The sequence below is a fragment of the Cydia fagiglandana genome, chromosome 10 (assembly GCF_963556715.1).
Source record: "Cydia fagiglandana chromosome 10, ilCydFagi1.1, whole genome shotgun sequence".
NCBI classification, from domain to species: domain Eukaryota; kingdom Metazoa; phylum Arthropoda; class Insecta; order Lepidoptera; family Tortricidae; genus Cydia; species Cydia fagiglandana.
The window spans coordinates 2237254-2265191 of record NC_085941.1 but is presented as its reverse complement, the minus strand read 5'-3'; the positions used below and the strand labels follow the sequence as shown (position 1 = coordinate 2265191).

General features: G+C 40.5%; 3 protein-coding genes and 1 non-coding gene across 4 annotated transcripts in view; 3 read left to right on the top strand and 1 right to left on the bottom strand.

Annotated features, from left to right (window-relative positions):
- The window catches only part of LOC134668059 (kinesin-like protein KIF20B), a 430310-nt gene extending 426177 nt beyond the window's left edge, over window positions 1-4133 (bottom strand). The window contains exons 1-6 of the mRNA XM_063525509.1: window positions 3592-4133; window positions 3061-3315; window positions 2369-2497; window positions 1958-2074; window positions 1186-1336; window positions 534-723 (exon numbers count right to left, since the gene is read on the bottom strand). Of these exons, the coding sequence (XP_063381579.1) occupies window positions 534-723; window positions 1186-1336; window positions 1958-2074; window positions 2369-2497; window positions 3061-3315; window positions 3592-3963 (1214 nt within the window). The 5' untranslated portion in view covers window positions 3964-4133. The remainder of the gene's footprint in view (window positions 1-533; window positions 724-1185; window positions 1337-1957; window positions 2075-2368; window positions 2498-3060; window positions 3316-3591) is intronic.
- A 59-nt stretch (window positions 4134-4192) lies between these two features.
- On the top strand, window positions 4193-8819 carry LOC134668096 (uncharacterized). The gene is made up of 8 exons (XM_063525580.1): window positions 4193-4352; window positions 4486-4524; window positions 4618-4665; window positions 5093-5158; window positions 5657-5976; window positions 6919-7006; window positions 7398-7748; window positions 8162-8819. The coding sequence occupies exons 1-8, from the start codon at window positions 4274-4276 to the stop codon at window positions 8641-8643; spliced, it is 1473 nt and encodes a 490-aa protein (XP_063381650.1). The 5' UTR covers window positions 4193-4273; the 3' UTR covers window positions 8644-8819.
- Window positions 8820-9291: 472 nt separating this feature from the next.
- On the top strand, window positions 9292-9453 carry LOC134668437 (U1 spliceosomal RNA). Its single transcript, XR_010098775.1, has one exon. It is a non-coding gene; the product is annotated as a U1 spliceosomal RNA (small nuclear RNA).
- Window positions 9454-12839: 3386 nt separating this feature from the next.
- Window positions 12840-27738, top strand: LOC134668393 (major facilitator superfamily domain-containing protein 6). Its single transcript, XM_063525876.1, has 10 exons — window positions 12840-12953; window positions 19502-20215; window positions 20390-20582; window positions 21414-21581; window positions 21889-22038; window positions 22418-22531; window positions 22804-22995; window positions 23347-23496; window positions 23966-24121; window positions 24631-27738. Exons 1-10 carry the CDS (start codon window positions 12874-12876, stop codon window positions 24733-24735), a joined length of 2022 nt encoding a protein of 673 aa, XP_063381946.1. The 5' UTR covers window positions 12840-12873; the 3' UTR covers window positions 24736-27738.
- Window positions 27739-27938: the final 200 nt, after the last annotated feature.

Below are 27938 nucleotides of genomic sequence, written 5' to 3'. Positions count from 1 at the left end.
GAAACGATAAAGATAAAAGATATTTATTCGTGACGTTCACAAAACATGTACAAATAACAACAGGAAATAAGACATCAATAAGTGAGCATCACGAAATGGAACCAACTCAGCATAATGCTAGCTATAGAGCCAGCGCTGGTCTTCCGTAGCGCCTATTCGGTTTATTAGAAAGCGCCACTTTTACCATGACCAGGCGTGGCTCATTCTGCGATTTCATCGCTTTGCAACAGGTACTTAGCTACAAGTACATCCGTTCCACACCAATTTTGGTGGCTAGTCATAAGCCGCGCGTGGCGCTGTCGCCACCTAGCGGCCATATCTGTCCTGATCGTAATAGACGCGTTTTGTTAGTGAGTCTTCTGTACCTAGTACTATTATTTATTCTGTGACGGAACTCTAAAAAAGAAACCAACTACACTAAACAGTATGCAGTGTACATTGGTCGACCTTTATCCTTTTGCAATAAGGTCCACCGATGTAGAGTTAGGAACATTTTTACGATACGCTTACGCTCCATGTGCTGAGGGCCTTACCGGTAAGGAACCAAGTCTGTCCTGCTCGTCTGCTTCCTTCTGAGTGTGTGTAGACACCTCTCTAACACATGTAAGGAGGAGTTGATAGCGCGGGACTCTTGCATCCGGGCTCCGGTGTTGCGCGTGCGCCGCGCTCGCTCGCTGCCGGCCAGGTCGCACAGCCGCACGTGGGACGCTCGCACCCCGGATTCTGGCGATGAAAAATACTATTAACATCAATATTCCTTTTGAACGCCACAGACCGCAATTGACGTCAACGCAAAATGGTGACAGCGACGACGAAGACGGCATTTAACGTCGATAGTTTTTTTTTTTATGAAAATCTACTGAAAAACACCCCAATAGTTGCGAATTACCTATTCGCATGTGTGTCGTGCAACGTTTGACATTACATATGGACCTTTAAACTTTCGACATACGCACGGAAAGTGCTCTTTCCCGCACTAGTGCGGGAAAGTAGGACCATAATGTACTGTAAACCATATTGTAATGTGTCTATGGAACTTGCTAACTATGTAAACAAACCGCCATATTGAAATTGTCTCTGAATGATGAATTTACTAGTGACTTTTGTTTACATAGTTAGCAAGTTCCATAGAATGACACTTTAGGTATGTATGACGTCTGTGGTGACCCATAACGTCGTCATTACCTGTCTCTGTGAGCATGGTTATAGTGAATATGCAGTGGCTACGGGAGCTCTGCGCGTGGACGCCCGTGGCGTGTACTTGCAGGTTATGCTTTCCAGCAACCATCACGTCGTAGGCCTCTTCGCCTGTGCGGACGAAGGCCTGAGTTGCTCCCTGTATAGAACAAAATTGATATATTTGCTGTCATCATCTACAACAGCGGTTGGCAAAAAGCGGCCCGCGAGCCCCTCTGGCTATTTTGTATGTAATATTAACAAACGACAATATCTGATAGTCATTAAATATTAACAAAGTGCGGCCCGCGTCAATTTCGTTAACTACTATGTGGCCCTTGGCTGCTAAAAGGTTGCCGACCGCTGGTCTACATCTACATCTTGGTAGCTCAGTGGCAGAGCGATCCATGCAGAGTGGCGAGTATGAGTTTCGCCAGAGACTTTTTTCCACTTTTTTAATTTGTAAGCTCAATTGAAATATAGAGCAGACATTTTCTGGATCTTAACAACGATAGTCGAAAAGTCGGGTATATTTTTAAGAAGCCGTTGGTGAAAGGGACATTCTGCAAATCAAATTAAATTTTAAGACAGGATAATGGCGTTATTCATAAACGCGCTCATGCCTGAATTAGCTAATAATCGTTTGTCTTTATCTGTAATAATGACTCATGTATTAGTAAGAAAGGGATAAAACATAATTTAACTGGCGGGTTATAGTATCCTTATATTGTATTCCTACACTTGCCTATAAGAACAGGCAGTCCTTGTTTTAGAAACTCACCTTAACATAAACATTGCCAGAGGGATCTTCTCGAATACGCAGTTTAGACGCAGCAGTGCGATCGGTCGTCACCAGCAAGTCGTATATGGCCTCGTTGTAGATCTCCACAAATGAAACCTGAAAAGACAGCAACTCATAAAATATTAAAACTTTTACGATTTTTACCCATTATTAGCCGGGTCCACACAGAGCGAGCATACGCGCAAGGCAATTTCGTCGCGCACAAAACGGCCAGTATAGACGTGCCTCGGCCGAGGCGGCGCGAGCGAGATAATAATCAATGAGGAGCATCTTATGGAACTTCCTTCCTCCCTTTTAAATGTCGTACTCATGGAGAAATCAAGGTAATAAGGCGTGATCGCACTTTAAAATGTGTGCTGCTGAAATGTTATCTTTTTCGTAAAAACTCACCCAAACATAATGCTTAGTTCTCTTGCTGAGGTCAACAGTGCTTCTGCTCATGTCACTGACGAGTCTCGTGCTCATGCGCCGGTATTTCTCGCGTAGTGGCGCTGACAAGTGCCTCAGGTTACGAACCCACTGTAACCATTAAGAGAAGTAAATTTGGTTGGCTACTGGTTACGTCGTAAATTTCCACGACACGACGTCGTATGGAGCCACAAGACGACTTCATAACGTGTTACGACGTCGAAACGTGTTACGTCACGACGTCGCAAGGTAACACGATGTCGGAACGTGACACGACACGACTTCATATTGTGTAATTGTGTTTAGGCTTTTAGAAACGAAATAATTTGTTAACCAACATGTTAATTGTAAACTTCAATGATTTATTTCTATTTGCTATTTCTTTTTTATTTTATTACTATTGAACTTACTTAATTTGTACAATTCATTTGATTGTATCCAAACTTACCAAAACTAACCACACCAGAGTTGACCATAGTAACTACTTTATGAATATTGATCATTCTCAAAAAATGGTCTAATTGCCACAACCAATATATTTTCATACAAAATTAATGAAAAGAGTTGTGGCAATGAGATGCAAATGCAGACATATTCTCATAGAATGACTTAAGTAAGTTACATCAGAGGGTACTACCATAACAGAAGATTTTTTTTTTAAGTATAAATTATACCTGTAATTCATACTCCTGCTCAGCTAAAGTAAGCCTGTTAGCCCGGCTCTCCCCCGGCCGGTACAGAGGCATCTGCGCAGCCTCCACAACCTTGAACACATACTCTAGTGACCGTGGCACCAGCCCTGGAGCCTTCACGGTACCCATGAGTGTGTACGTCTTCCCGGAACCCGATGCTCCGTATGTGAGGAGGGTGAAACTGTGCCCGTCTGGGAGCTTGCGGAGATTGCCTTTTACTACATGCTCGAAAATTTCCTGTAAGAATAATAATGTAAGAAAATTATTGTGTCACAATATATTAATTTCAATCATCATCAGAAGTATGTATTCTCCTGTTGGCTACATACCGTGTCCTAATAAGATTTTTTTGTAATATTAATATAAACTAAGTATATACAGATATTAGTCAAGTTTACAATTGCAAGCTTATGTTTTAATCCTAAATAGATAGTCTAAATCTAAACTGCTTAAAGGATGACAAAAAAAATGTGTGATCATAACAAAAAGAAAAAAAAACAGAAAAATACTGACATTCTGATTGGCATCCGGTCCAAATATATGTGAGAAACTGTACATTTTGCACACATTGTGCTGCGTGCGGCGGCCATGACCCGCGGTCGCCGTATCCACTGAGGTGATGAGGCACTGGTCTGACCGGACCTCGTACAAACTGCTAGGCACATTGGACGGCTTCAGTCTCAAGTACACTTGCACCAATTCCGGACCCTCCTCCTCTACCGAATCATCCTCTTCAAACAACTCCAACAAATTCGTACCTTTCTGCGGACGAGGACGCATAAAAGGATTCAAAATTAAAGGAGGGCGAGGCTCAATAAACGACGGTATATCGCGGTTACTCACATCACTAGAATATCTCTGATCAATTGTACTACGGTATTCCATTTTTATTTCAAAATAACATCGCGAGTAAAATGAACAAATTTGTTTTCGCTTCGATGTTCGTTTCAAGTTCGTTTTGCTTTTGTCAAATGTCAAATCAAACGGCTGAATTTTTGAACTTTGCTGTCTTCTATGTTGGCTACATTGTTTTTGCCGTTTCGTTTAAAACATCTTTACACGACCAGACCAGACGCTTTGACATCGCGTTTGAAGGTTTAGGGATTTGTAGCGCTTTTGGAGCCTTTTCTATGAGCCTTTTTTACTCGATTACAAGCGCCATTTTTGCCGAAAATGTCACATTTCGCATGGAAATATGGCTGAAGATGCTCCTTACATCGTATATGTTGCTAAATCAGAAGCTAATGATAGTGCTTTAGAGCACAATATTGCGAGTAAGTTGCTTTGTTTACATTGGTTTAGAAATTCTTTTATCAGTGATTGTATTCTTGCAATGATAAAGTTTGTTTTATCATTACATTCATTACTTTGTTGTGATAATTTTAAATATAATTTCGTTTGTTTTAGATGATGCAGAAGAATATCAAGAAGAATATCTTGACTTTTGTAAGTTTCACTTGGTTTCACAGTGCCTTTTTAGTGTTATTTTAGTAACCAGTGTTAAGAGCTGATTAATTCATGGAACATATTATATTTTAGCACAAGAAGAAGATGAAAATGATTCCGATGATCCAGTAGAATTACTCAGTGAGTAAAGTTTAATAGTTTGCTAATACATTCTGTTACAACCCCCTTATAGTCTGTATTTTTTAGCATTAGAAAGAACTTCGCAGAAGTTCGCTTGTGGTTTTAAATCTGGCACTTTTAGCGGTAACAATTTGAAGTAAATTATATGTATTGACCATGCTACATTAGATAATTCAATAATTATTAACAATTAACGAGCCTGATAAAAACTGCACGCTTGCTTCTGCGGAGTTCTTTCTAATGCTAAAAAAAACGAACTGTAGACACCTCGCCAGAAAATGCCTGTCTTTTTTAATCATTTAATATAAAAAAATATTAGGTATACATAACTGTGTACTTAATCGAATGAAGATTACCCATTATAATTTATAGTACCTCGTACCTACACAAATTCCTTATGATTATAAAGTAAATTTAAATATTCCAGATGTGGATATGTTGGATGATTGCGGAACCTCAATTTCAGTCAAGCAAGAATGTGGTGTGAGCTCAAGTAAGGCTTAGATTGTGGTTAAAGTAATTGTATTTTCTCAAAAAGAATTTTACATTTCACTTAAATAGATAAAAATCAAAATATGAGTGAGATTCCTATTTGTAATAGGTATTTGATTTAATAACAAAAATCTGAGACTTCATTATTATTTTATTGGTTTCATGGTAGATAATTTATACATATTTATAGCCACACAACTTGTACTTGACAACTTATACATCATTTCACCAATATTTAAGACCTGTTTTTTTATTTTATTAACATATGAGATATGAGCATTGTATCAGCAATTATTTTTAAAATGCAATGAGTAGAAAAATAATCATTATGTTGAAAGAGTCAAGCTAAAATGATATCCAACCAAAGTGAAATTAAACCTGATACCTATATCATGCAGCAAAGAAAACAAAAGAAAATTTTTAATAGTAAAAAAATTAGATAATTTTTTGCTGGCTAATTCAAAGTCCACTCTACAATCCACCATTGTTCACATTCCAGCTATACAACCAACCACTTTCCGGTGGACTCACCAAGCAACCCTCCACCTCATTGAAGCTTACCAATCCTTCGAAACTTCCTTAGTAAGTGGCGAGATGAGTATCAGCCAAGTCTGGGACCAGGTTGCCAAGAACCTACAAGGCCAGGGACATCCAGTCACAGAACAGCAGTGTAAAAACAAGTTTGTAAATCTGAAACAGATTTATGAGAAGATGAAAGAGCAGGAAATTAACTCCGGTGTCTCGGTGAAGAGATGGATGTACATGGATCTGATGGAGCTGATTATGATGGAGATGGAAAAATATAGGTCATATTCAAACGTAAGTTTTAACAACTTTTTATTAACAAAAGAATTTCAGAAGACATTTTTTTACAAAGTGGTTCAACAATTTTTATAGGATTTGTAATTCTAAAAATCTTTTTAATTTTATTTAGTTGACTTCACTCTTCATTCTTGAAAGTTAATATCAGCAAAAACTACCCTTTAAACAGCAATAAAAAGAGTAATGTTTGTTTACGAAGAAAGATACAGCAGCGATAATCGAGTACTACTAACGCCATCTATTGACAATTTTCGTAAACTACAGTAACTAAACAACATTCTTGTAAGTTTGAATACCAAGTTTATCATAGCTTTCAACGTGTTTGAAATAGTTTTAGTAATAAAAGAATACAAAAATTATAATATTGTAATACAAAAGCTAATATTTAGTAATAATTATAGAAATCAGGAAATTGAATAAAAAAGCGGCACTACTAGTGCCCTCTGTTGGTGAGCGGCAGTAAACTATCTCAGGTTAATATGAAGATATTAATTTTTTTTTTGCTAAGCTGATAGCATCATTTTGTTATCAAATACTAGTCTGTGCCTACGACTTTGTCTGTATAATTGTCGAATTGATAATGGTTTACTTTGATAATTATTCGCATTAAATAATTCATAAAATGCTACTTATGCCATCTAGTGTTAAACTTCGGGTAACTAAACTTAGTTGATTGATTGATTACATAATTTATTTTTCGGACAAAACAACGGAAGGGACCATTATATATCACATACCTAAAAAACTGTTTTGGGTGAGTGATAAATTGTTACGTACCATATAAATACACATATGCAGTATCTCATAGGGTCAAAACATTTAGCTGAAAAGTGAAAATAAAGATATTTAACGGGAAAAGATATGGGTTACGTAGCGACAATGGCCAATCTTTACAGTTATCTTTAGTTTTCCTTTTTTTATGTTACTATAATGTTCCAGGATGCATGGGATTCGCCGAAATGCAAGGATATTAATCAACTTAATATTAACACTGACAATCAAGAGCAAAAAAAGGCAGATTGCAAACGTAAGTACAAGAAACAGACGCTTTAGATTTTTGTAGATTACAAAATGTGCAGAAATCTTGATACATATCCAATGATACAACGGCGAATAAAATAAAATTTTAATCCTTAAATTTTATTTGACAATATATTTTGTACATTTACAAGGACTAATTGGTTCTTAATGGCAGACAAAATAAATACATTTTCGATGCCAATTTTTTTACATGATGAACGAAAGGAAATATTTTATTATTGGGGCACATATAGCCTACTATTATATAAAATAATAATAAACATATCTCATACTAAGTGTAAGTAACCATCTGTTCTATATCTTGAAAATAAAAAAGTTATATTCAACAACAAAACATGCTATGTCTTGCTATAAATAAATACTTTATTACTTTTCAGGAACCGCACAAAACGTATACAAATGGGAAAACCCAGACATCCTCTCCCTAATAGACCTGTACCGCAAATACCAGGGAGCGCTCGACTCCGGATCCATATCACAAAAAGTTCTCTTCAGACTCGTTGAAAAAGACATGCAGAAACAAGGTTTCACTGTCACCGCCACACAATGTATGGTCAAGTTTCATTCACTAAAGAAAACCTATAAGAGTATAAAAGAGTATAATCAGGTTAATAGGTTGATACCCAGGAGGTGGAGGTACTACGATCTGATAGATTCTATAATACATGGGACGCCTGATACGTCTAACTATGATCCTTTGGAGGTGTCCGAAACGTTGGCGGAAATTAGTAAGTTTTATTTACTGTCCAATATTTGTTATACCGTTATAGTTTAATGAACTAAACTTATTTTTAGCAAAAAATTCTTACATTGCTTCAAATGCTCGCAGTTTTAGAAGCAAAGTTAGTACCAACATTTTTTTAACAGTCGCTAGATGTCGCTGTGTTGGTCTGTTACTTACTATAGTTCGTTTTTTAGCGTTAGAAAAAAGATAAATACTCTTGAAGTCTTTTTTATTGAAAAACAAGTCACGGCAAATATGTACAATTATGAATCATATACGATTAATTACATTATTTTGCTTTCATAAGTAATGGTTATTGATATTTAAAAAGCGTTTTCTATTAAAAATACGTCAAAATGCGTAGTCTATTTCTAATGCTAAAAAAAAGAACTATAGCATTTACTATTTTGCTTTCAGAATCTGAAGAAGCCACGCCATCTCATATCTTTAAATGGAGTCGGAGATCCATAGAGATACTAGTGAACGCATATCGGGAATACCGACCGCCTCTACACGGCACCAAAGCAACTCGGCAGAAAGTTTGGCAAATCGTCGTTCAGAAACTTCGCAAAGGAGGTTACAATGTTTCCATCGCTCAATGTAGGAGTAAAATATCAGGGATGCTAAAACTGTATAGGAAAAATAAGTCTGGAGCGGGCGGCAGGGCGTGGAACACTCGCGGTGGATGGTATTCCAAGCTTATAGAGTCCCTAGTAGAGAAACCTAAAATTTTACAAAGAGATGCTACTAAAACACTGTCTGAGACTCGAAGGCCGGAAAGTGTATTAGAACAGCTGATTATTTGCGAGGAGAACAGGGAACGGCGACATCTTGAGAATATGGAACAGAGGCAACAGTTGATAGATATAATGGGACAGTTGTTAGAGAAGCTGAGTTGACTGACTAGGGCCCACTTGTACCATTCTACCCCGGGGTTAAACGGTTAAACCTGGAGTTGCCATGGTTACCTGTACAATATGACATTGGGTTAACGGTTTAACCGCTTAACCACGGGTTAGTGAATGGTGCAAGTGGCCCTAGAACGCTTAAGATAAAGTAAAATATATATTTACTACTATTGTCTTATTATTGTACAACTCCCAGTAAAGCTCGGTTTTCCTAGGATAGCGATGCCGTCATATAGCGGCCGTCTATATGAGCGGTGGCGGTTTATGGTCATAAACACCGACGCCGCTATATATTTGTTAAATGTATTAGTTTCATGGTTAAAAGCTTTATGAGTACTCGCCAAAACCGGAGGCATCAAAGCAACCGTTAAATTTTTCGTTTATTTTTGTGCCAATTGGTCATCCACAGCGTTAATTTTATTTGTTATAGTTAATAATGGTACACATCACTCGGTATGATTAAAGTTGATTCATTTAATCAGGAACTAACATTTTTTCAGTAATTATAATGTATTGCACTGAAATTTTGAACCAACATTTGTCGCTAGATGGCGCTGCGCAGGTGCGGTGGAAATCGTACATCGCGGTGTTAAGATTTTTCTCGCGACAATGACACTCGCGCCCTAACGTAGTAAATTCATACTTACCTGGCGTAGGGGATACCGTGATCAAGAAGGCGGTTCCCCCAGGGCGAGATCCTTCCATTGCACTGCGGTTGGGTTGACCCTTGCGATTATCCCTAATGTGGATAACTCGGACGCGTAATTTTTGGTAGTGGGGACTGCGTACGCGCCGTCCCCCTAGCGATGTGACGAGTCCACTTTTTTTCGATTCGAATCATTCGAATCGATTCGGCCACTGATCCGAGTTGAAATTCGAACTGACTCGACTCGACGGTTTGCGTGGTTCGCGACAAGGTCACGGGCCGCGGAGCCGCAAACGAGTCAAGCGGCAGTTGTTGTAAACAGAACCTTCAGGACACCGAATTAAGGTTTATTTTTCAATGGCCATACTACCAGTGAACTCGACTCGGGATGGCAAATCAAGCGGCAGTTGTTGTAAAAAGAACCTTCGGGCTATGGAATTAAGGTTTATTTTTGAATGGCCTTAGCGTAGCGTTGACTCGGCTCGGAGAGTTGGTGAATTGGCGATTCATTTGCCGAGTCAGCGGATCGGATACCAAGTTACCAGTCAGTTTAGTGGCCGAGTTGATTCGGATTGCCAATAGTCTTGATTCGAATCAACTCATCTGTAGGTTGATTCGGATTATTCGAATCAGATAACTCGACTCGCCCATCGCTACGTCCCCCCCCTCCTAAACTTGAAAACCGATGAATTTTATTGTAGTATAGATTGCGATTCAATTACGCATCATTTCTTTATCTTTTAAACATGTTGTTTAGGATGGTATTCCATCTGTCCAATGTCACAGGAGTGAATTGCAAAAAAAATGAAAATTAATTGATTCCATGTGTTACGATACGACTTACGAGACTTAACACATTTACTGCCCCCGACGCACATGTGTGTCCACTGTCATACAAATTTGTTCCTAGGCCACGCCCCCTGGCAGTGAATGCGTTAAGCCATTTCTATTTAAGTTAGATGCATGAAAGTGTGTTAGACTTATATGTGACGTCCCACGGTCAAAGGTACCTTATGGCGGGTATGGAGTTATTCATACCCCAGTAATCTACAATAAATAAGCTATCGATAACACAAAAGATCAACCTCCTAAGTTGCGTAGTTACAGAGATATGATTTTTTGAAAATAATGTTGTGAAATGAGCAACTTTACGATAGAGAAGTTTTAAGTTTAGCCGCCTAAAAAACTATGTTCCTGAAGTAAGTTACATAGTTGACTACAAATAATAATACCTTATATATCTGAGATTAAAAAAATGTTGCGACTTGTTCTGTAATGCAAATAGAAACCTTTGATATCTACTGATTTATGTGTATACTAACCAATCTCTTGAAAATAAAGTTTTATTTCATTTTCACGATTGATTGCAATGAGCGCTCAAGATTTAAATTTTATCTATTAGAAAACGACACTGAGAGACAGTTTAAGCAAAAAACAATACCGATTTAGAGGTGAAAATGTATTTTCTGACTTTTTCATATAAAATCAGAAAATTGAATATTTTTACTTTTAATGTAACACACAATCAATTTTTCTGAGCACATATGCAAGAAATTCTGTCATTCAAATGAAATAAATCCTAAAACCCCAACTAAATACTATATTTAACCCCTTATGCCACTTTAAACTTACATAACAATAACAGTATTTGCTCCATACATTTACGAAAAGGTACCTTATGGAAATAAATCTAATAATACATCACTACAAAACATCAATCACATTGAAGCTTTTATCTTTTATGAATAGAAAATATTAATTTACATTAAACTGCCACAAATTTAATTGGTTCTTCGTCATAATAATCTTAAAAAAGACCAATAATTTGTATGTAATGAAAAGGTACCTTGTGGTTAAGTTACATGATGAGGCATGATGATGATGATGGAACAGTTAGGATAAACTAATAATATTTTGGGGTAAAGATGTTATAAATCGTCTATTTCTTATCAATAATATATTTTGGTTGCCATTGAAGACAAGCGGCATTGAGGTTCAATGACCTTAGATATTCCATAAGGTAATGCGTCGGGTATTGGCATTTTTCAGCAAACCAATGGCTGATTTATTGCATGCGACCAAACCAAATGAAGATTATTCTAGTTAAGAAAGACTTGACGAGAGTAACTTTAGTATAATAGCAGGCTACTTGGATTTATAATGTCGGTCGATGTACGGTTATAATATTTGCTAGGCGCCCCAACCAGAACTGAAATTATCCAATTAGTTTTGCAGAATGCTAATACAGTTCTCTACCAAACTTCTTTTCCCGTATTGACTAGTTTTTTTGGAAATTTTCAACCTTTTTTCCATAAGGTACCTTTTTACTAAACTCTGAGATGACGTTACTAGGCTTATAACTAACTTATAACAAAAATAAAAACAGGTAAACAAACGTTACGCATTAAGGTTTGAGATCACACAATAAAAAAAAATTGAGCATTTTTTCACCTCTTTACAAAACATTTCATAACTCCGAAACTAGAAACCCTCATAAGGTACCTTTTCCCGTGGAACGTCACATATTATTATATGTTACGAATTCAATACAATACAAATTTTTGTAATAAAAATGAATCAATTAAGTTAAGACTAATTACACCTTCTTAATTACGTACATTTTTTTTGCAATTCACTCATAGATCATTCATAGTCCAATGTGTATTGCGTCTCGCTCTCTCATTAAGTAAAAATGTGATCTCGGAAACGGCTCTAACGATTTCGATGAAATTTGCTATATGGGGGTTTTCGGGGGCAAAAAATCGATCTAGCCCAGTCTTATCTCCGGGAAAACGCGCATTTATGAGTTTTTATGTATTCCGAGCAAAGTTTGGTCTCCCAGATATTATTATATCGTCTATTCTACAGCTATGCAGTACCTATATCTACAATCCATTGCATCTCTTCGCACTCACAACTGAGAATCGGGCGAGGCCATTCACCAAACTCCCTCGGACTAAAGCTTAGAGAGCCCCAAAGTAACGACCGGTCGTGATAAAATGTGGGCGTCGTCGGCAATCGGCATCATCTTTCAGTAAAGAAGGTTTAATAAATAAGTTATTTTGTTACTTTAAAAATCGGAAGGCCAACGTCGCCGACGCGTAGCGCCATCGATGCTGGTCGTATTTTTGCTTTGAGTTCGTCTTCGCCCGAGTTACACTCCTCCCACGTGCGTTAGCTATGGGAGGAGGCCTGCTAATGAATATCTACGAGTCGAGTTGTTCGATTCGAATAACTCGAACGGACGAGTCAACTCGAATCAAGTTCCGGTGCAACTCGAACTTAAAAACAGTGGCGAAGCGAAGTAGCGAAACTCTGGAACAATTAAACGGATAAAAGGATCAAACCAGTCAATATTAACAAAATTTTCAGTCAGTAGGTAATAGGGACTAGGTATCCGGCTGCCAACCAAAAATTTTAATCCAGTCAACTCGAATCCGCGGTCGAATCAATTCGAATTGGAAAAAATTAGACTTCCAAGTAGACTTAAGTCCTGCGCATGTGCAAGCTACGCGCCTGCGCGCAGTTATCGACGAGTCCGGGACCCTAACTAGTAGTGTGCCGCCAGCCGCAGGATGGACGTGCCGCCTCAAGTCCAGGGTCCAGCGCGGCCACTCGTCAACCCCGACGAGTATGGCGAGGTGGACACCTCCAGGTACTCACTTTACTACTGAGACTTGCCTTTTTAGTTCCATGATAGGTGACGTGACATAAGCTCTTAACTTAATCTTTTCAACAGTTTCGATTTTGGAGCTACGTAAACATGCGCAGAGCGCGTCTTTAAAAACTTAACAATAATGATTGATAATTTTCAAAAACGATGTTTATTCTGAAATAGAAAACCAAATGACATGTAACGTGCCATCACTAGAAACCCTAAGAACTTGTCGCAGTAACACTTCGTATCGCGCGATACCGATTATCTCTTTCGTCCAATAGGTATGAAATAAAAAGAGACGGATAGTTCTACTAAGAATCAGTTGATTGACCAGACCTTTAGGTATTAGTCTGAATACCTAGAGGCATTCGTTATGTAAACAATTAAATAAACATTACGATTAATTTCAAATATGCAATTTTCAAACTAAGGTACCTGTCGACGATATTTAGGAAAGCGGTAAAAAATTTAGGCATCAAGGACCAGAACTTATATAATGGCTCCACATGAATTTCAAGCAAGATCAATTTGATCAAGCACATTTAACTCATGTTTATTGCAAATGTAGAGCCTCAGATGAGACCTCAGATATCTAATAATAAAAGTTAAATTTAAAAAAGTATTAAAAACGCCTACTTAGTAATCTTAGTATATTATCCGATATCCGAAAAAACATCGGTTTTATTGTTGCCAACATCCAGAATACTAACTAACTAACTTTGGGCCGGGTATACAAAATAATATAACAGTTGATAAACTTCGACGTCGAGAGTTCTGTATCTGCAAGCTCAATTTTATGTGTAATACACCTATGTAACGTAATATTACGGAATTCTGAAAATGTGTATGTATGTGTATTTACGACACTGTCAGTAAACGGTTTATGAAGGTGTACGCGTAGGCCGTAGCGTAGTAGGCCAATATTAGTAAACACAACTCGAGAGAGATGCCTCGCTGAAGTATAAAATAAAATCGAATGTAGGTACTGAGCAAAGGCGGATTTAGACGATGCGAGAACTCGCATGCGAGTTTCATTACATTGCGGGTTTTGATCGGTCGATTGAATTGGACGTAACCAACAGTCCGCAATGTAATTAAAATCGTATGCGAGTTCGCGCGCCGTCTAAATCAGCCCTAAGTGTTAAGCTGTCTATTTATACGTGACTGGGATTAGAATGAGGCTTAGTGGTTGCGCAGTAAGTGCTTCCCATTTGACCCTCAAAACTGAAAGCCTGAATACATATTTCATTCGTATAATAAAGTAACAGGTAATTCAAATTGATTTATATTCAGATTATGATTACCGTCGCGCTACTTTTGTGGTTAGTAGTTATTATGAGTAATTGCTTAAAAACAGACGGTTTCGTTTCGTTCACGCAAACAATATCGTCATTACCTCATTGGCCCCCGACGCCCCCGTGAGAATCCAAGGGATGGATGGTCATGGTCTCGATTTCCACGCTATTGTATGTATAATCAGTGGGGAGACACTCCTGACTTCGGGCAAACTCGGCTGCGTTCGGCTCAGCATTGCTCCGAGCAATTATTAGGATTGACACAACTTGACGTCCCTTTGCTTGCACGACCGCAGATAAGATAATTACTTGAATTTTTACAACCCTAAATAGTAGCACTAATCTCTAGTGCCATAAGTTAGAAAGGGATATCCTGATTCGACCCTGAATTCTGAATCGCTGTTAAACTTCGGTTTTGTAGGAAATGTCCTTTCTGTACGGTAGTAAGTACTATTACTTATTCTGTGATATAATATAGTTCAACATAGATATGAATGAATATCTTTGAAAATGTATGCAGGATTCCTGGATTTCCTGGGTAGGTATATAGGTATTTTGCTTCCCGAAGAGCCACTTTTAAATATTAAATGATTTTCCTGCAGGTCACGAGAACATCTTTGATACGAACCGAGGTTTGAACCCAGACCTCCAGTTTGGAAGTCAAACGCCTTATCTCTCAGCTCAGCTAGCCATAGTAGCCATCCTTGAAAGTGGTATTCCACTTGTCCAAGATCTGTGTCCAATGTTCAGTCAAGTGCGTCTCACATTTTTTTAACAAGATGTATTAGGTAAGACGCAAATTGGTCAATAATCTTGAACAAGTGGAATACCACCCTTAGGGCCAGTTAGGGCCACTTGCACCATCTCACTAACTCGGGGTTGGTTAACCCGTTAAACCGTTAACAAAGTGTTAAATTGTACTGGTAACCATGGTAACTCCAAGTTTAACTGGTTAACCCTGGGTTAGTGGAATGGTGCAAATGGCGCTTAGAGAGGGAAAACTGGGAAAAGCCGGCGGCGCCCTGTCCGGCGCCTTCCAAGAATGACAATAGTTGGCAATGAAATGGGCTTTCGCATGTTACGCGAATGACGTCACGACTTGCATAACAGAGCTCATACCGCGCTGAGCATATTCGTAGTAACATTTGAAAATACATACAATTTTATGCCGTATATTTATACAATAGGATACAATATACACAACTGGCATCTATAATGTGAATATAATGTATCGGCTACACGGGCTGCACTAAAAGTGAACACGTTCACGGATACACCTAAATTTCTCCAGCGATGTACGTATCAAACAAGTATCTCGTATACGCAGTACGCACCGTACTAAGGTAAACCTGATTGCTAATTTACTGTACATTAGGAGTGTTCATAGTGTTTTTTATCGTAAGTTTCTTTTTATCTACGATCCTGAGAATATCAAGTCAATAAAACCAGGAGAAAGCAGCCTATAGCTTCGGCCATCTGGTGCTCAGACGTAGCTCGGGGGGCTTTGAATTACGGGAAACAATGGTGCAATAGTTTAGAAAATGGAGTTTAGAAAAAACAAATACGCTTCCCTTTAACGCATCTGTTGACCAAATAACCATAAAAAGTACAGGCCGCTAAATTGCACAAACGAGCCAAAAGGTTTTTTGTTAGCATTCCCAGACAAAGGCAACCAAGCCTAATGTTTGTTTAAGTGTAATATCTGTACAATCTTTGGACCCATAATATTTCTTACATTCTTAAATTAGTGACTTGTTTATTAAAGTGACAGTGTCTATGTATTTTTATTTGTGCTAGCAGTGTCTGGCTATATGCAGTGCCAAATTAATTTGAATGTCCGTTGAGCAACCAGATCCGAGTGTGGTCAAACATAAACAATCATCGAAGTGTTATTTTGGACTTGCAAATCATTTCTAGGTGCTACGTGAAAAACTGTATTAGCACAAGAACAGAAATAAATGATCACTTTTCTAAGCGTGACCTGACACCTTACAAATCCCAGTAGTACCTAAGTACTAAGTCTTGGCGCATCCATAAGTCGGATATTAATGAACGATACGGATATTTATGCACATGAATGGAACAAAAGAGAACATACCTACCGATGACAGTATTTAGTGCATACGGTGTATGAATAATATTTGGTGGTGATTCTATTTTGTTAGCTGAAAACATAGGTGTTCGAGTGTTGCTTAGTGTTTTGTCGCGTTCTTGCAGTGTTGATTGATAAGCGTGATTAATTCTTAGTATTGTAGTATGTACCTAGTTGTATTAATTCGCACACACCGTATATTGGCTATCTGAAGAAAAGAACCTTGAGACAATTATTTTAGGACAAGAGAGACACTGAACGTCGTCCGTTAGGTACAACCTTAATATGCACATAATACATGGAAGCGGAGTTAAACATAGTGATCGCGCCTGAAATAGCAAAAATGGGTGGGTAAAGTTAAAAATTTCGTATTTATCTAAGATTAGTTAACCCTCCAATGGGAGTGCATTTACAGCGCGCTACGGCGTATATCCAGGATATTATGGAACAAGCAGTCAACACACTGAGACAAATGTTACGGATTGAAACCGAACCGGACGATCACGAGCCCACGAAACGCTAAGGACAATCTCCACGCAAACTCGAATATTTACATAGCGCGGCATCGCCATTACCGCCATCATCCATCCCGCTGTCATACAAAACCCCTACTGTACAGAAGAAACATTGTCTGGAGACTAGCAAGGCTCAAAGTTTTGGCTCTCGCAAGTGACAACGGACAGTGGTGGGTAAGAAACTTAAGAAAATACGAAAGCCATATATTAGAAAAAGACCTTAAAGAAAGTCAATCACGAATTCATGAAAACTGTTAATACCGAAGTCCCAGCCTGATGAGAACGACAGACCAGTGATTGAACAACTCACGGGAAAATTACAATCGGCTTCACAACAAACCTAAGAACAACGAACGCTACTTAATCGCAGTCACCATCCCTTCTTACCTATATATTTACACTAGTATTTATCTACATATCTTCCTTACACTGGGCACGATGCTGGTATTCGGTCTGGTTCTTCTACTCCCGTCAAGTCCTATCCTCGACTGCACACGCCCCACACTCCCCACCTGTATTATTGGCTCGCCGGTGTCTCGGGCAGGAGGGTCAGTTGAGCATGCCGGGGCGGCTGATGATGGAAGGAATACGCGAGTAGGCCCGAATACACGCCCTGGCTCGGAACAGGTTTGTCTGGACGGAGATTGTTAGCGTACCGTAGCATACGTCTCTGACCGACTGCCTGGATCGTGCCAGCGCGTGTATTTGAGCAAGCTCGACGAGCCTCTCCGTCCCTCCCTCTCCGGTGTGACCAACGCTTCTGCGTCCTTGCAGCAGAACTGCTGGCTGGCGCAGTCACTTAACGGTAACGGTAACGGTAACGGTAACGGTATATTTATACAATAGGATACAATACAATCAATACAGTAACTCAAGCAGAGGTAAACAACATTCGATCTTACTATACAATACACAGTAGAATTCTTAGGCAAAGTGGAGACGACACAAAATCGGGAGCTATGGAAAACCAAAGTAGAATTTAGTCAAAACGTGTATCGCTCTACCGATTTCGCCCCTCTTTCTATAACCGGAGGTATGAAAACGTTAAAACGATACACAATTACTTTTGATTAAAACAATAAAAAGTCCCTGCTACCGTCTGATCTCTTTCTCTGTCTGTAGCCAGGGTGCTTAGACTGCTTAGTGCTATGTAAATCCCGAAGGACAGTTTTCAGCTCAAGGACGGAATATAAAGTAGGTGCTTAGCGTCTCGTTCTATTTTTTATTAGCTTTTGGGACAACAGTAAGCTTTATTTACTTTAATTTATGCTTTTATTTAAGTAGGTACGTCAGTTAAATTATTAATTGTATTATTTAGTTTTCCAATAAGACAGCATTGTCACCTGAGACATTGGGATTAAATCAAATCTAGTTTCTGCTAAATACCTAAACATTTCATGCAATAAGAATATGTACCTACACAAGCGCGACGGTCAGTCATATTGAATTAGAAAACCGGGCAAGTGCGAGTCGGACTCGCGCAAGAAGGGTTCCGTACCATAAAGCAAAAAAAAACGGAAAAAATGCAAAAAGAAAACGGTCACCCATCCAAGTAGGTACTGACCACGCCCGACGTTGCTTAACTTTGGTAAAAAATCACGTTTGTTGTATGGGAGCCCCATTTAAATCTTTATTTTATTCTGTTTTTAGTATTTGTTGTTATAGCGGCAACAGAAATACATCATCTGTGAAAATTTCAACTGTCTAGCTATCACGGTTCGTGAGATACAGCCTGGTGACAGACGGACGGACGGATGGACGGTTGGACGGACGGACAGCGAAGTCTTAGTAATAGGGTCCCGTTTTACCCTTTGGGTACGGAACCCTAAAAATGAATGACACTCCCTTAGGTACGGCGCGTACTTTGATTCGCTCTATTACTTAATCATAAACCTCGGTTGACCCCCAATTAAGGTTGTTAGGCACTTCACCCCGAAATAACTCGAGCTCGTGACGCCACGCCACGGGGCGCATGCGTCGAGCCTCCGAACTCCAAACGCGAGTGGGAACGGAACGGAAACGGAACCACGGCGGAACTGACTCGTTAGGCTGTAAAGTAAATGGAGAGTTTGATGATATGGTTTATTGGTTAAAATTGAGGTCTAGGTACTTGCTACGCAATAGACAAGGGTGCAGGGTTCGCTTTAGGTGGGATAATTTGAGTGAAAAAGGCACGATCTCATTACGATGTAATCTAAGACATCAAAGAATATTTTCTCTGATGTCTTAAATTGGATTGAACTTTATAATTGTTTTTGGGACTTTATTAACTAAACAGGAATTGAAGCATGGTTTTGGTTATGGTTAAAGGTAATACGCCATTTTGGGCGTCCGATCGTATAAATAATGCGATATCAGAGTATAACTAGTGTTAAGTGTTAACAATTTTCTATAAAAGTAAGAAAATTACGAAAACCTCATTTTAAAGTCCTAAAAAGCATTAATCAGGTGAATGCGCTGTGCTAGCGCGCCATTAGAGGATTGCTCGTGCATTGCAAGCTCGCAACACATCTTAGATACTAATGTAGGTACTACCCGCGAACAATAGCGCCCTTAGCGGGCCTATCACAAGAGAAGCATTTGTGGCGCGTTCCCGTCACATACGCCAGGTTTGGACGTACATTTAACAAATGATTGTTACAGGTATCCGGAGCCGAAGGAAGCCACGCACAAGGTCCGCGGCCGCAGCGATGTGCTCGAAATGCTCTGCGGCGCCGGCGCCGTCGACCCCGAACTCCTCACCGTCAAGACCTTCTACTTCTTCTTCTACTCCGCGTTCGGCTCGCTCTTCCCCCTCATGGGCGTCTACTTTAAACAGATGGGCATGAACGCTGGCCAATGCGGACTGCTTATAGGCACGAGGCCGTTTGTGGAGTTCCTATCCGCCCCGTTCTGGGGCGGGCTAGCTGATCGCTGGCGTAAAGGAAGAACTCTACTTTTAGCATCGCTGGCTGCATGGATTGTATTTACGTTGCCGTTAAGCTGGGTGCAGCCCGGAGCTGTTGCTTGTGTGGTGCCTCGGAACGCGACTAGCTACGATCTGTTGCCGCCGCGTTACGATGATACAATGGCGCCGTCTAGTGCGGTTGCGAGATCATTCCACGGGCCGACTACGTCTGCCGCCGCTGGCTCGGCCGGCAGTCCCCTGCCTGTATCTGACGCGTACAATTATAACCCGGCGCAGAACGCTGATTGGGTGACGCCGCTGCATTCGTCTATCGTGTACAGAACAGCTGATATTCAGAAGACATTCTTCTTGTTGCTGCTGCTGGTTATGGTGGGCGAGTTCTTCAGCGCGCCGGCCATTACGCTTGCTGACTCTGCTGTTATTACTCTGCTCGGAGAAGACGCTGACCGGTAAGCATTAATTATCAGTCCTACATCGTGAGCCACGACAGCTTTACTAGAAATAAAAGATGATGGCCCAGAATCGTACAGAATAGTCACTTTTTGTTTACCCGTGTCTGCTTGAGCTTCGCGTTATCCGGAACATCTGTCGCCTACCTACTGACCAAATACCTCCTATTATAGGTACGGTCATCAGCGCATGTTCGGCTCCCTGGGCTGGGGGCTGGCCATGTTCTTCGTGGGCATCGCACTGGACCACAGCACAGCCTTCAGCTCACACCCGTGCGGCGGCCCGCAGCGTTATGAGAAGAACTATACCATCTGCTTCGCTACGTTCTCGGTGCTGATGGGCGCTGCTCTTCTTACGGCTGGACAGGTTTGTGTCATACGGATCCTTATTATCACTTACTTAATTGAAGAAAGTCGTTGAGGTATGTAAATCACTAAAATATTCGAAATTTTGTCTTTATAAATGCCTCTGCTCGACAAGTAGGTAGAATTATGAGTTTTATTTTGCATACCATCGTCAACACAGTTAACTGACCAGACAGTTTATAGTAATGGGATTAATCAATAAAATCTTTAGTCAATGAAGTGTGTGCTGTAAGCATTGTGTTTACCACCAGGGCTGCCAGATCGTATAATAGGCTACGAAATTCGTATAATGAAATTATTTTCGTATACATGTCGTATAGTTGGTCAATCGGTATAATTGGATACGAAAAAAACATCGATGTTAAACTACTGTCAAAGCTTCAAAAAACAGTGTGCCAATACTGTTATACGATTTAATGGAACGGCAACTACTTCAATACACGTCAACGCGGGCTATAACCGCGAAAATCCAAGTGCGCAAATTGCGGGCATCTTTCTCTGTCACTCTTATTACGCTGTCATTGGAGTAAAAGAGAAATATCCCCGCAATTTGGGGGCTTACTGCAAAAACCGAAATTCACCAGTTATTAAAAAATCGATTTAAAATAATTTTTTTTGTACTCGTATAATGCAATCGAATTTCGTATAATTGCGGGCACAGGATCGCATAATCAAGATTTATGTACTGGCAGCCCTGTTTACCACATTCCTTTAAGTCGCTTTTAAAAATCTTAGTAGTAGTATGTTTGAGCTCTTTCAAAACGGTTTCTTCATTTAGGCGCATGACATAGGGTTCTGAGCATCTCTCTTATTAGGAACTTTATATGTGCAGATTAAATTCAAGTACGAGTTCGCGCCCGAAGTGATAGCACCCGTAGGTCCAACCTCACCTACGCAGGAGGATAAACTCCAGCAGCAGTTAGCCGAGCAGCTCCAACTACCAGGCTTGGACACCAGCGCGCCTCGCTCCGCGCCACAGCCACCGCTGGAACAGGCCAAGGTAAGAGAATCGGAGAGAGAGAGAGAAACGGTAAGCCTGATAGCTTGAGGAGACTTCATAGCTCCGACAAACTTCAACAACAACTAGTCGAGCAGGCATCATCGTCGTCTTGATTTGATCATGGCTATCATGAGATTCATGAGCACATAGCTATCATATTTATCCCTCCCCACCCACCGGCTATCAGGTCAGCTAAAACAGGCAAAGTTCAATTCTAAATTTAAAACTACATCAAATCGAACAAATCGTTATTTGATCGGTAAATTTAGATCACAGGAGTTGAAGAAGTCAATCAATAATATTACAGGTGTTCGCCCAAACGACGCGCGAGATGCCTGAATGGGTGACGGTGCTGAAGCAGTTCCAAAACGTCCGCGCGGCCTCGTTCCTGTTCGTGGCCTGGTTCATGGGCTTCGGCATCGGCCTCATCTTCACCTTCCTCTTCTGGCATCTGCAGGTAAACTTATCTAGTTAATTATGGTTTCAGTCCCCTTACCGTTATGCAGTCTGAACAGAAACTGCATTATGAAGAGAGCTAATTAACTATGCATAGGTGAAATTTTACTTATAAAACGCTACGCTAAAACGGTTGGAAATTTTAGAAAAACGTGGAACTCCATGGATTAATTATACAAGTACAATCCTAATATACGTGGACGCAACTGAAATAAGCAGTCGCTCACCCCGGTGCTAAATAAGTGGCGAAGCGCTAATGTAAATCACCGCCAGTTGTCCAGCTCCATCTTGTATCTTGATGTGATCTGTGTCGCCATGTTACTATGGGGGAGTGCAGATAGCTTTCCACGGGGTCAATATACCTACGATTTGTCTTACAGGATATTGGAGGGTCGCCGACGCTGTTCGGTGTAGCGTCCGTCATCAACCACATCTCGGAGATCTTCGCTTATTTCTTCAGCTTCAAGCTGATTACACAAATGGGGCATTTCAAGGTAAGCCCGTTTTCTTGGCATTTGTTCTAATCATCATTATTTCCAAAGACTCGTCGTTTTTTCACAAGGATTTTTGCAGTGGTATAAATGATCTTATTTATATTTCTAAGTCTCTCCCTTCTCCCATATAACGCTTCAATTCTTGATTTTACATTTTTTTAGATTTCCATCATACCCATTTTCTATAGTCTCTCTTCGCGCTGTTTAATCTGTTATTTCTTTTGCACTTATGCCTGGACGGACATGTAAAAGATCTATCGGTGTACCTCCAGGTGCTGTGCCTGGGCCTAGCTGGTAACGTCCTGCGCTTCCTTTACATCTCGTGGTTGACCGACCCGTGGTGGGTGCTGCCCTTCGAGTTCGTGCAGGGAGTGACCCACGCCGCTGTATGGGCTGCTTGCTGCTCCTACATCGCTCATCACGCACCGCCTGGTCTACGCTCGTCTGCCCAGGGTGTTCTTCAGGTAATGTTTTAGAACAATAATTACAAAAAATCAAATACTGACTGCGAACAAGAATATTGCATCTTGTTTTTATCAAAGAATCAGCGTCGTCCAGGCGTCGTCTGATATAGACACCGTCCTCGGGTTAGTTGATCTCAGTCAGCAGGGATCAGAGATAAGAGAAACCGGTCCTTTGGCTTCTATCATCACTGAATTTTGGCTGTCATGCTCCGGGATTGAATTTTGAGTCAATCAAATCAAATAGTCAACAATTGGTATCATTCACACATTCCAGTATCCCTGACACTGATTTATCTTCAACTTTTTGTTATAAGACTTTATATATTAAACTTAATTAAATGAAAATCCCAGGGGCTCCACCACGGCCTCGGGCGCGGCTGCGGCGCCGTGCTGGGCGGCGTGGCGGTCGCCAAGTGGGGCACCACCCGGACCTTCGCCGGCTACGGTATTCTGTGCGGATTCGCCCTCGCTGGATTCGCTTTCCTTAACTTCCGGGAAGAGGTAAGCCATCTTCATATAAACCAATATAATACTATTATCCAACTGTCGTCATACTGGTCCTCTTCTTTATAGATTGTCATATCTCTAGTGTCTTCATGCGGTAATGCCCTCATTCAATGGTTCAGATCAGATTGGTGTTAATCAACAAAGTCTTGTTGAGAGGATTCTGTGACAGCGTCTTCTTAAACTGGCCCAGTCTCTAGCTCTAGTGTAGATATTCTAGAAAAATAAACATGTCTCTTGAACCTGTGGAGGGCATCTTGTGCATTCGAACTTAAAGAAGATTTTCTGCTGGATCAATATAGTCAAGAACGATGTCTTATTTTTAAAGTCTAAGTTGAGGCAATTGATCTTAACACAACGATACATTTCACAGATTGTTTACTTGCAACGTTTAGGTATAGGTACTTATTGTCAGATGTTTTTTCTGCCTTTGTACTATTTAAATGTTAAATTTTATAATTTCCAGGCTAATGTAGAAGGGGATATGGATGAAGAAGCCCGCGCTGTGGCCGAAGCGGGTGTGCTGGCCCCCCACGGAGTCCCCTCAAACCCCATACCTCGCGCACTTTCGTCTACTCGTTTATCCGACCTCGGCCATCATGATTCATACGGAGCCACACAAGTCAGTTCTTATTCTTAGGTCTAAAGCTTTCCACCTACAGGCTTATTACATGAATCCCTATAAAATATATGAAAAAGTTATGTAAATAAGTACGAATAGAAAGTTTAGGAAGCTTTATAGAAAAGTATCTCGTTTACTTTAGTAAACTATACTTTACAGAGAATTTTAGGGATAGGGAAAGCGTTTTAGGGAAAGAAAATCCACAACATTAGCCCGCTTTCAGCTTTATGATCGAATCACGAAAACTATTGAGCACAGCATACCTGACCATTTGATAAGTATGTCAAAGGCGTTTGAGACACCATGCCACCCTTAGAAAAACGTCACAAGTGCTTACTCCTGGAACTTACTCTCAGATTGAAAGCTATCTACTTGCATTGAACCAAAAAACAATGCAACATATAATTACAAGTACATTTAGAACTAGCTACAAGTATAACCAACATATATGGTGTACCTCAGGGAAGTTTTTCTGCCCCTTATTGTTCCTCTACAAATGTGATTGTCAGAACTACGCCGGCGAGGCGAGCCTGGGCGTGCCGGGGCAGGCTGCGCCCGCGCCGCGCAGCCCCGCCAACCCCTTCCTGCAGGACGCGGCCGGCGGCTACAGGTAAACACCACGCAAGGCGACTACACGGCCGCTGAACTATTCTGTAGCTCAAACAGTTTGTATGGAATCGAGTCTTACATCCTTAGCCCCCATTAGCACGGGAGCTTTTTAACCGCGCGTTAAAAAAGCGTTTGAATGACACAAATGGAAAACAATGTATGTATTCACACGACAGCGGAGCCGCTTTTTATCAAGCTTTGTTGGATTTTCGACTTTAAGCCTTGGTCATTAAATCGAATTTAGAGTGCGGACAGATTCAAGCGCTTTTTTAACGCGCGTTGAAAAAGCTGTCGTGCGAATGGGGCCTTAAGGCTCATTTCGTTGGTCGATAACAAGGTCGATATACGGCGCGCGGTGCCTCCTCGTAAGGGGCGAGACAGTAAAACGACTAGTGAATATCATAGTGTGCATAGTGGCATACGTTTTGGACATCTCCCGTATCCCGTATGCGGGCCCTATCGACCGATAAAACTGAGCCCTTATAGGACACAATCTATATTGTCCCTAATCCTAAGGCAAATATTATTGTCATCTTTTTGTATTTCATTCCTATGCAGAATTTTAGGGCACGGGGGCTCGAATAAATATGTATTTAAAATCGAATGTGTTAGAGGGTTATATGATGAAGAGATTACGAGATTTTTTTTTATGCCACGTTGCGCGTTGGTACCAAACAAATATACAGCCCGCCTGATGTTAAACCTATACTTTTATTTATGTACGAAATATTGTAGTTCCTTAAGAAAACCAGAGCGTTCGCGGAAGGACATTCTAAGCTTTAATTATTTCTTAGAACTTGAAGTCGTGAATTTATGGATTTCGACTTATAAAAACCTTGTTATTGATGTTTTGATGTAAATATGTGTTAGATACATGGAAATTGTCGCTTTTGAAAGACTTCGCGATTTTTTTTGTATAATAATTTGGCGTATTTTCTAGTCAAGTCTTAAGATACTCCAAAGACTCGAGTCTTTACCAACACTACACAAATCCTTCGAGAACCCAGGTTCTTCGTAGCTTCGGTACTAAGTATTATTAATAGGCGGCTGACAACTAAGATTCGTATCCAAGAAGCTTATAAAAACTCTGGAGGTTACACAAAGAACTAACATTTATAGTAAACAAAATCATGTGAGCTTGAATGACGGCCACGTACTTATTACCGTCTCTTTTTTGGTGATCCGTGATTTATCTAATAGCTTAAAAGCTATTTCCGATTTTCGGGAACAGTTACTCTCATGAGAATTGCCGCGAAGAATGAGATATGACAACTAGTTCGTGCCCTGATTCAAGGCATTTTACTTCCCTCCAGTGTTTTTACGTGCTTACTTCTTGTTAAGCTGCCCCTTATTATTAAGCCCGCTCCAAACTTAGTGTATGCATCACGCGCGAAAATTACGGACAGAAACGGACCGTGAAGCAATGAGGAGACGATGACAGTAGAGTTTTATGCTCTCTCAAATACCGACGAAAACCGAAAAAAATGTGCGAATCGATTTCAGATTCGCGTGTTTCGCGTAGTGTTTCGCGCACTAAATGTGGAGGGTCCTTTAATGTAAATTAAGTAGGTTAAGGGTCGACGATTATCGCTGTAGCAGCGTATCGCCCGCGGCCGGTGGCCGGCCATTACAAGGGTACTTTCCATTTTTGTTCTAATTTGAAGGTGTTTTCAAGTCAAGTAAAGGCCAAAAATGCTAGTGTGGGAACACTAGCATCTTTTAAGCCTCGGCTTCTAGTCAGCCTTTGGAAAATGGCATCAATGCGCAAATGCGTCTATATATATATATATATATATATATATAGACGCCGACACTCGGGAGACGCTAGTGTGGAGTGGCCCTATGAACCATCGTCCACACTCTTAACTGACAAATTGTAAACCTTATTAAGATGACATAAGGTTCACCAATAGTCAATGAACAGTGTTGATCCTAGCCTTGGTTTATAAGCATCTTTGCGGAATATAATGGCAAGTACCCCACAAACGTTACATTGTGTTCGCGGTGTTCGCTGTTGCTACGTCTCGTTTCTTTTGTACCGGTGTATTGTGAACTTGTATTAACGCCAGGGGTCTTCAACCTTTTTGACCCGATGGCCACCATTTGGTTTTGTTCGTAGGCCGGAGTGGCTAGCTCTCGTGCCGGATCTGGCCTTAGGGCCGAAGTTTGCAGACCCCTGATTTACGCTATACCCGTACTGTCACGGTGTCATATCATGGTGTGATGTAGACCGGCTCGCGGGGCGGGAAACCCGTTCCGTGATCCGTATTTTGTTGATAATGTAGCAGATATTCATATTATATAACTATATTATAGCTATATGTATACAATGTAGATTTGTTGTAAAGATATTCTTATTGACAAATATCGTTGTCGGAGAACTAGAAAGCGAGTACATTGTTGAGTAGAGTCCGTCCACGCTAAGTTCGCGCCAAGTGCTATTACGTAATGTATGGCGCTCCCATACATTGTCACTGCCAAGTTGGTGCAAACTAAGTCGTAGAAGGACACTACATGGTAAAAAAAACTATTGTTACAAATTTATATTTACTTAATCGTGAGAAATTGCCTTTGTCGCAAGATAAACAAATTTTATTTTACGCGTTAACATATTGCAAGTGATCAAATATTTTTATTGATACCCCTTTACTATGGCGTGCCTGCGTTCTGGCCCAACGATAACGATATTTGCTTATTGAGGAGGTGGGCACGAGTTATATTTTTGCACTTTCTCTCCGTCTGCCGCGCCGCGCCTAGCGCCGTCCGGTACGGATCCGACCCGTCCGACCTGCCGAAGTCAGAGGGCCTACCGCGAACCATGTTCGACGTGTTGCCTCCCTGTCACACTTACGCAAGAATTTACAAGTCCGATAGAGAGGCAACACTTCGAACGTGGTTCGCGGTAAGCCCTCAGGTACGATACGGAACCGGTACGGACGGTGGCTACGAGGCGATGGCGAACGACTTTCAATTTCAAAACGTGTAACGATTAAATGTTGAACTATTGACTTGGCGTTTTTAGATGATCCTGGTCCCCTTTATCCTATCAGTTTCACCTCAAAATTTCATGAATACTTTCCTTGCCAAGGATGGTCAGCCCGCTCCCATATAATATACCTAATATCTTAGTGTTTTAATAAAATTAATATCAGGTGAAAGGTGATAGAGCTAAACCAAGAACAGTCTTCAGCGATTTTGATAGCCCACG

Coding starts and splice junctions, on each gene's coding strand:
- LOC134668096 (XM_063525580.1), top strand. CDS start 4,274: ATGGCTGAAGATGCTCCTTACATCGTATATGTTGCTAAATCAGAAGCT. Junction 4,666..5,092: donor TGATCCAGTAGAATTACTCA/GTGAGTAAAGTT, acceptor TAAATATTCCAG/ATGTGGATATGTTGGATGAT. Junction 5,977..6,918: donor AATATAGGTCATATTCAAAC/GTAAGTTTTAAC, acceptor ATAATGTTCCAG/GATGCATGGGATTCGCCGAA.
- LOC134668393 (XM_063525876.1), top strand. CDS start 12,874: ATGGACGTGCCGCCTCAAGTCCAGGGTCCAGCGCGGCCACTCGTCAAC. Junction 21,582..21,888: donor CACCGCTGGAACAGGCCAAG/GTAAGAGAATCG, acceptor ATAATATTACAG/GTGTTCGCCCAAACGACGCG. Junction 24,122..24,630: donor ATTCATACGGAGCCACACAA/GTCAGTTCTTAT, acceptor TGTGATTGTCAG/AACTACGCCGGCGAGGCGAG.